This window comes from Microtus ochrogaster, linkage group LG5 (genome assembly GCF_000317375.1).
Source record: "Microtus ochrogaster isolate Prairie Vole_2 linkage group LG5, MicOch1.0, whole genome shotgun sequence".
Lineage (NCBI taxonomy): Eukaryota > Metazoa > Chordata > Mammalia > Rodentia > Cricetidae > Microtus > Microtus ochrogaster.
In genome coordinates this window covers 37,452,659-37,460,942 of record NC_022031.1, presented here as the reverse complement: position 1 = coordinate 37,460,942, position 8,284 = coordinate 37,452,659, and the positions used below count along the sequence as shown (strand labels likewise).

The 8,284-nt window shown below is 46.6% G+C and overlaps 1 protein-coding gene across 1 annotated transcript in view; it reads left to right on the top strand.

Moving 5' to 3' along the window:
- Window positions 1–3,228, top strand: part of Dcaf12 (DDB1 and CUL4 associated factor 12) — a 23,791-nt gene extending 20,563 nt beyond the window's left edge. The window contains exons 7-9 of the mRNA XM_005362007.3: window positions 555–717; window positions 2,334–2,512; window positions 3,020–3,228. Of these exons, the coding sequence (XP_005362064.1) occupies window positions 555–717; window positions 2,334–2,512; window positions 3,020–3,178 (501 nt within the window). The 3' untranslated portion in view covers window positions 3,179–3,228. The remainder of the gene's footprint in view (window positions 1–554; window positions 718–2,333; window positions 2,513–3,019) is intronic.
- Window positions 3,229–8,284: the final 5,056 nt, after the last annotated feature.

Here is an 8,284-nt window from a genome sequence, read left to right as displayed (position 1 = left end):
ATTCTGTCTGTGTGTATACTCGAAGGCCAGAAGAGGGCACCAGACCTCATTACAGATGGTTGTGAGCCACCATGTGGTTGCTGGGAATTGAACTCAGGACGTTTAGGAAGAGCAGGCAATGCTCTTAACCTCTGAGCCATCTCTCCAGCCCATAAATAAGTATTAGAAAAAGAAAAAATATAGGAGGAAAGTTTAAAAAAATAAAATAAAAATAATACAAGTGACAGGATAAAAGGCCATTGTCCCACAGCACTTGAAATGAGTCCCTTTATCTGAAGAGCAACAAGGAGAATGGTGGCTCATCTTTCAGAGAGATCAGGGTGAGGCTTAGGTTTAGTGCACTGGGCTCATTCCTGGAAATAAACTATAGTTCTTGGCTTTTCCTGGCATTCTCATTATTTAATTCCAGCTTTACCTTTTCCCTAACCCAGAAGTTACTCATTTACTTTGTCTTGTTCCTGGCTTAGGTAGATAATTCGTGTGTACAGGAAACCCACAGAGGCTGGGCACAAGAATGTCCATTTTATGCTAGTTATGGCTGTGTTTCTTTTCAGCTCCTTTCCACCAAATTGCCGTATTGTCGAGAGAATGTGTGTCTGGCCTATGGTAGCGAATGGTCAGTGTATGCAGTGGGCTCTCAGGCGCATGTCTCCTTCCTGGACCCACGACAGCCGTCGTACAACGTCAAGTCTGTCTGCTCCAGGGAGCGGGGCAGTGGTAAGTCCCTGTGCGTCCCTTCAGGCTTACAGCTACATGGCAAATGGCTTTTCACCTTTTGTTTCTTATTTGACTTCCAAACAAGAAAAGTGATCTGTGTGTACCATGTAGAGTATTTGGTGACAGAAGAGAAGAATTTAATTACGTGCATGTGGCTACAGAATGTCTAGGCTGTAGAAGGGTTTGGGACAAACCACCATGAGGAGATAAGCTGTTAGCACTAGTCCCCGGGAATCTTTTGCTGGGGCCCTGCCTGAGCTAAAATTGCTATGCACCTGAATGACTCTGGTGGGAGGAGTTAGAGGAGTATGAGGTCATGCAAAACTACACCAGTTCTGTTCCACGCTCTACTCCTACACACTATGGGAACTAGACTGAAAATTTAAAAAAATACACACACAGACAGAGACAGACAGACAGACAGACAGGGCCACGGGGACATCCTTGAGACAAGAATGCCCACTTTATTGTACTCAGGGGAAGCTTATATAGGGCTCTGGCCACGCCCTAGCTCTCTGGATCTTTTAGCTGCGGTCTCATCAGAACCCTGCCATCAGGGTCTCGTGCTCAGAGCAGAAACCCTGTCTCAAAAAACAAAAACAAATAAAAGGAACAGTGGGGGTTACAGTTTATTCTCTTTTTCAAATAGTGTTATTTCTGTGTAGAGAGTACATAAGCAGTGTTTGTGTTTGTTTCTTATTTATTGCTGGGAAGGTGGGTGCCATGATGCTGAGTGGAGGCCACAGAGCAGTCAAAGAGAGTTGGTTCTCTCCTTCCATGGGAGCCACAGGAATCAACTTAGGTGGCCAGCCTTGACTAGCAAGAGTCCTAACTGCTGAGCCATCTCACCAGCCCTAGATTTATTTGTAAGTAGTTGAGATGTGTAAGTTTAGACTAGAAAGTTGGAGAAGAAATAAGGTTTAGCTGGATTGGTGTACAGTGGAAAGTTTCAGAGGGTTCTTAGTATAGGCAGCAGCAGCAGCGTTCTTGCTTTGTTTTGAGACAAGGTCTCCCTAGGTATCCTTGACGAGCCTGGAGTTTGCTGGATCGACCATGCTGCCTTGAATTCAGAGATCTGCTTCCATTCTCCTCAGTACTGGAGTTAAAGGCATGCACCACATGCCCAGCTCCTAAAGGGTTTTGGTTACGTTAATGGAGGTAGCTTACATACGGAAATACTATGTCCACAAAGTCCCTAGCCTCACACGGACGCCAGGAGACACTGACATGCATATACTTACCTAGTCCACAGGTGCGGCAGATGTGGTTTCCCTTTGCTCCAAAAAGCTGGCATCATGCCATGAATAACAGACTTCCAGATACTTGCTGGAGGGCCATGCTGGTAATACGAAGGTAGCAGTGGCCGCGGTGTGAGGAACAGGTGATGGAGAAGAGCTGTACTTACGTGAGCTCACACCCGGTCCTGCTTGCGGGTGTGACACACACAATTTCACATATACGGTCTTTGGCAGAAAACAACATGGACATTCTCAGTCATTTGTTGTATTAGCAGAGAGTCCTGTCAGTCACCATGAGTTCTGTTTAGCCATTGGCATAGTACCATGTGAAATTTGGGTTGTTCTGTCCCTGAATTTCTCTGTGCTTTTCTCTCTCAGGGATTCGATCAGTGAGCTTCTATGAACATATTATCACTGTGGGCACAGGGCAGGGCTCCCTGCTCTTCTATGATATCCGAGCACAGAGATTTCTGGAAGAGAGGCTCTCGCCTTGTTATGGATCCAAGCCCAGACTCGCAGGGGAGAATCTGAAACTAACTACGGGCAAGGGCTGGCTGGTGAGTGAGCTCAGACCTGGGTAGTGGTTGCTTGACGGGAGGGGCAATTGTCATCCCTCTGCTTAGCCCTCCTCCCTCTTTTGCTATTGGCATTCCTTAGAGCAGAGCAGAGTGCCTTCCCCTGGCTCTCCTTTGTGTCTATATATTGGCCTGGGGGGTGGGGGGCCAGTAGGTCAGTAGTGGTAAATGCTTGTAATCTCAGCATTCCATAAACTGAAGGAAGATTGCAAAACATAAGTGAAAGACAGTAAAATATGCTAGTGCCTTAAGATTTTCTTCAAGTAACAGCAGCAGGAAGTTATGAAAAGGAACTTCCTGTTGTTGCTGCCAGTGAATTGTCCCTCACAAGTTGGATTCTGGAAAGCTCTCAGCTCAGTTTCCATGAGGACCGGTGTGTGACATCAGGTGGCAGGTATAGAACCCTTTGCTCAGGCAGAGACTAGAAGGTGTTCCTGTTCTTTCTGGCTCTTCCCTGGTGGTGCTAACAGTTTCCTTCTCTTCCCATAGAATCATGATGAAACCTGGAGGAATTACTTTTCGGACATTGATTTCTTCCCCAATGCTGTTTACACCCACTGCTACGACTCGTCGGAAACGAAGCTCTTTGTGGCAGGAGGTCCCCTCCCTTCTGGGCTCCATGGAAACTATGCTGGACTGTGGAGTTAATGACAGCTAACTTTCTCCCAAATGCAGATTTACACTAACTTCCACCCTCAGTTTCATTGTTTGGTCTTTTGATTTCCCCCGCTGTGGAAGCCCTCCTGTATAGCGCAGACCCTAGTTTGCCATGGTTCAGCCAGTACTAGGAGGAAGCTCTGCAGAAATCCAAAAGGTGGGGTTTTTCTTTGGTTGGTTGGTGGTTTGTTGTTTTGGGTTTTTTGTTAAGTTGTTTGGTAGATTTTTTTTGTTGTTATTGTTTGGTTTTCCTTTCAGTAATCAGAATTTTAACCCCTCTCTCTCTGCTTTTTCAACCAAATGTTGTTACAAATCCCTGTTTAATTTTTCGTTAAGTGACACACACTCTCCTTTCTCTGACTTCTTTACACTGAAATGACTAGGTCATTCTCACCTTACTTCATTTGAGAGGTAGGGCCCCTTTATAATTATGTGGTAGCTGTCAGACTTTCTGTGAAAGTTTGGGAGCCGTGTGTGTGTGTGTGTGTGTGTGTGTGTGTGTGTGTGTGTGTGTGAACTTGTGTGCCTGCTGGCACTGTGTCACTGACACTACTCGGAGTGTGAACTGCTGGCGCTGTGTCACTGACAGTACTCGGAGTGAGGATTATCTGTGCTAAAGTATTTATAAAAGAACAACTTTACTCAGAGTCCAGCTTTGGGACTAGCCTGTATCTTTTGTAATGTCTGACACTGTAGGAAGTGAAAATTTAGAGAAATAAACCCCACCAGGAAAACCCTTGAGTTAGAGTAGCAGGCTTGGGGTGGGAGGGGAGGCTCCATGCCAGGACTCCAGATTGCTCGCCCCTGCCTGTCCTTCCCACTGTGTATCCCCAAGTAAGAGTGCCCGTGTGTGTGTTACTTCCTAACCTCTGGTGTCTCAGCCCAGGCCACTTGGCTAAAACATTGGGCGCATCTCTGGGACTGCAGGCCTCCTGGTCTAGGTAAAGAGTCTCCTCTCCCCACCTCCTCTCTGCTCTGGGTCTGATCTGGCCAAGACCATGGTTCTTGACATGGCTACCATTCACAGTCTCCTAGGACTTGTAGGAGGAACTATTCCGTTCTTGGGGTTTTTGCTGGTATTTTCCAATGGGCTTTGTCCAGGAAGGAGTGATTGTAGCAAGCGCTGTGTGGGATGTCTGTTTTCGCAGTGTGGTGGAGCTTAGGAAGTCACCCCCTGCTCCGCTGGCTCGCACCTGCGGTGGTAGGACAGGTGGCTGTGACAGCACAGATGTGATCATACTACGCTTGTTCTTCTTTTGAACTTTGAGTCTAAGGCTTTTTAACTGCAGGCAGCTGGGCATCACCCAGTCCTGAGAAACGAGTCGTCGACCTGCGTCCAGCTTCTCAGTTGCTCCCAGGTCTTCCCGTTTTCTCTGTGTCATTGGATTGCTGGGGAAGGGAAGCAGCAAGCTCACTTGTTAGTACACAGCATATGCCACAGGTGTTAGCATAATCTCCCTATAGTCTAGAGAAATAGGTGCTATGACAGGAAATTAAGCAAAATGCTGGATACTATGAATCTTTTGTCTTAATTTTTTCTATTGTTAAACTATAGGCTGTAGATTTCTTAGTTCTCACAGAACTTATCATTTTAAACTGACTTGTATATTTAAAAAACAAAAATCTTGAGTAGGATGCTTTGTGCTTTGACCAGATCGTCTGCTGTGATGAGTTTGTTTTGAGATTTTCTGTTTTTAATATGTAGCATTTGACTTTTGCCAAGGAAAAATAAATCCTATCCTAGTGCAGAGCTGTGTGAGTGACTGTGTATGGCAAGGAAGCTGCAGGGAAGAGACCCCAGTGGACTGGTTAGGGTATCTAGAGTGGCTTGCTCCTGTTTCCCAGCTAAGGGGCAACACCGCTGTCTCTGGGGACAGCTGAGGATGGCTGTGCCCGGGGGAGGTAGTGTGATGCTGAGAGAAACAAAACATTGACTGGGTGCAGTCAGGGTCAGTGGTGGGACCCCGAGAATGACAGGAAGTGGCTTCACAGTGGCCTTTTTTGTAGTTGGAACCATGAGTCTTCAATGTTCTTCATAAGGTAGGACACTGGCCACAGTGAAAGATGGCCTTCCCGTGCGGGCGGTGGTGACTCATACCTTTAATCCTGGCGGGGAAGGGTGCAGAAGCAGGTGGATCTCTGTGAGTTCAAGGCCAACCTGGTCTACAAGAGCTAGTTCTGGGGGACAACAGGCTCCACAGCTACAGAGAACCTTGTCTCGAAAAACAAAAAAAAAAAAACAAAACAAAAAGATGGTCTTCCTAAAGCTGGGGGTGGGGGAGGTGCTCAGCCATACCAGTCGTGCAGCTAACTCTGGAACACCCAGTGGCGCTCAGGGCACTGACACTAAAAAGTGGTTCCCAGTCTTCTGCCACATGGCACTTAATTGCTCTCCAGGGCAAACAAGCTATAGCTGTGTCTGCACTGGCTCTGTAGGCTAATTCAGACCAGACTCGCATTGGGATCTCAATGGCCAAAGATTACACGATGGAAAAGGATGTGACGGTTAGTTGAGAGTGCTCCTGGAAAAGAGTGACATGTGGACAGGCCGAGAACCACCCTCTCCTAAGCTGAATGTGAGTACAAGATTCTGAACAGCAGTATTTGTGTAATAAAACGGGCACCGGGGTGGGGAGATAGCTCTGTGGTTAAGAGAACTCGTTGCTCTTGCAGAGGACCTGAATTTGGTTCTCATGGTGGTTCACAGGCATCCGTAACTCTTGTTCCCGAACTCTGAGGGCAGCAAGTATTCACATGGCATGCACACATTCATATACACATATATGTAGGTAAAACACTCATTCACATAAAAACAGTCACTGATGGGCTGGAGAGAGCACTGGCTGCTCTCAGTTCCTAGAACCCTCCTGACTGCTCCCAACTGTCTCATTTCCAGTACCAGGGGAACACGATGCCCTCTTGTGGCCTCTTCTGTGCATTGCAGATGTGCAGTGCACAGACATACATGCACAGGCAGGCAAAGCACACATACAGATAAAAATAAGTGCAAAAAAAAATTTTAAGGGCTAGAAATGGCTCAGCTCAGCAGTTAAGAGCACTGCCTGCTCCTCCAGAGGACATGAGTTTAATTCCCAGCACCCACATGGCAGCTTAAAACTGTCAGTAACTCCACTTCCAGGGGTTCCAACACCCTCACACAGACATATATGCAGGCAAAACACCAATGCATATAAAAAGTCTTTAAAAAAATAATCACACAGAGAAACCCTGTCTCAAAAAACCAAAAAAAAAAAAAAATCCGTTTTTATGAGATGTACTTGGCATTGAGCTCACTTATCTAGTCAAGGATGACCTTGACGTCTGAGTTTCCTCCTAGTTCCTGGGATTACACCCAGGATTGCACCACTGCACCCACCTGTCACCTTACTCCTGAGGTTTTGATGTCACTGTAGGACTCAATTCTATGGAACATGCTCAAAGCAAGGGGACTTAGCAGACATGCGTGGACTTGCCTTGGGCCTCTGGCCTCCCTGGAGTCTTGGCCCTATTCCCATTTTCCAGTGAGGCTTTGTAGCTAAATACATAGCACAGAAGGGCTCTGTGGACTTCCTGGTGTCCCTACCTGCCAGCAGCTCCTCCTGCCAGCCATGAAAGAATTTTCTTGTTCATTTTCAGTCACTGCTGCCTGCCTCGTTCCTCCCATCATCCCTTGGGTCCTTGGCTGAAGAGAATCTCTAGTCCATCAACCTTCATCGGTTGTTCCCATTCCCCTAGCAGTCTTACTTGAGGGGACTGAGGCCCTGTCCGGCCTGTCATTCACTGAAGAGCTCAGACTGGCTTTGAAGTCACCTACCTGAGGCCCCTCAGTGCTGGGTTTACAGGCATGAACAGCCACGCCTGACCAGCTAAGAATTTTTAGATGGTAATAGTGCTGCTGAGCTCAGCTCAGGTTTCCCATGCTGCTTATTAACCGTACCTAGATCCCTAACATCTTAGTGCTGTGGGCTGGAAGAAAACGAACCAGCCACTGCTGCCTTCTATAAACCCCTCACTCCTGACTGCCTTTTCTTAACGAGTAACAACCCACTCAGAGTTGTTAGTAATTGGAAATATTGTTTTTTTTTTAAATATTTATTTATTTATTATGTATACAATATTCTGTCTGTGTGTATGCCTGCTGGCCAGAAGAGGGCACCAGACCCCATTACAGATGGTTGTGAGCCACCATGTGGTTGCTGGGAATTGAACTCAGGACCTTTGGTAGAGCAGGCAATGCTCTTAACCTCTGAGCCATCTCTCCAGCCCCCGGAAATATTGTTAATAGTTGGAAATAATGAAATGTCTGCTTTCTGAGGGTCAAGATTTAGATCCCAGGCTGGGTGGTGGTGGCACATACTTTTAATCCCAGAACTCGGGAGGCAGAGGCAGGAGGATCTTTGCGGTTCGAGAGCAGCCTGGTCTACATAGGAGTGAATTCCAGGACAGCTGGGGCTATGTAGAGAAGCCCTGTCTTGAAAAAAAAAAATGTAGATCCTAAGAGTCCCCCAAGGTTCATGAGGAAGGAAACTAGATCATGGAGCTGTGCACTAGAAGATACAGGAACATACCCTCTTTTTCCTTTCTACTCAAATCTTTTCTCTCCAGCTGTCTTTTCTGCCACACAATCCCAGCTATGATGGTCAGCTTTGCTACCGGCCCTGAAACAATGGATCCAGCTGCCTCTGGAGTAACTTCAAGAAAAAAGGATGCCTGAAAGCCTCAAGGAAGAAAATGAAATAAACAAGCCAGGTTTGGTGTAACTGTAGCACCTGAGAGATGAGAGCAGAAGGATCAGGAATTCGAGGGAAGTCTCAGCTACATAGTTCAAAGCTAGCCTAAGCTCCACAATACCTTGTCTCCCAAAACAACAAAAATAACAATACCAAAAGGCTGGACATGGAAGCACCTGGCTTTAATTGCAGCATCCAGGAGCAGAAGTAGATATAGGCCAGCCAGAGCTACACAGTGAGATTCAATCGAAAACATAAAGCAAAAGATCTCTCAGACCTCATAAATGGTTTATCTCAGCTATTTTGTGGTGAGGGTATTTGCCAATAGCACAGCTGATCGCCTTGGTGAGATTTGGGTCCCAGTAAA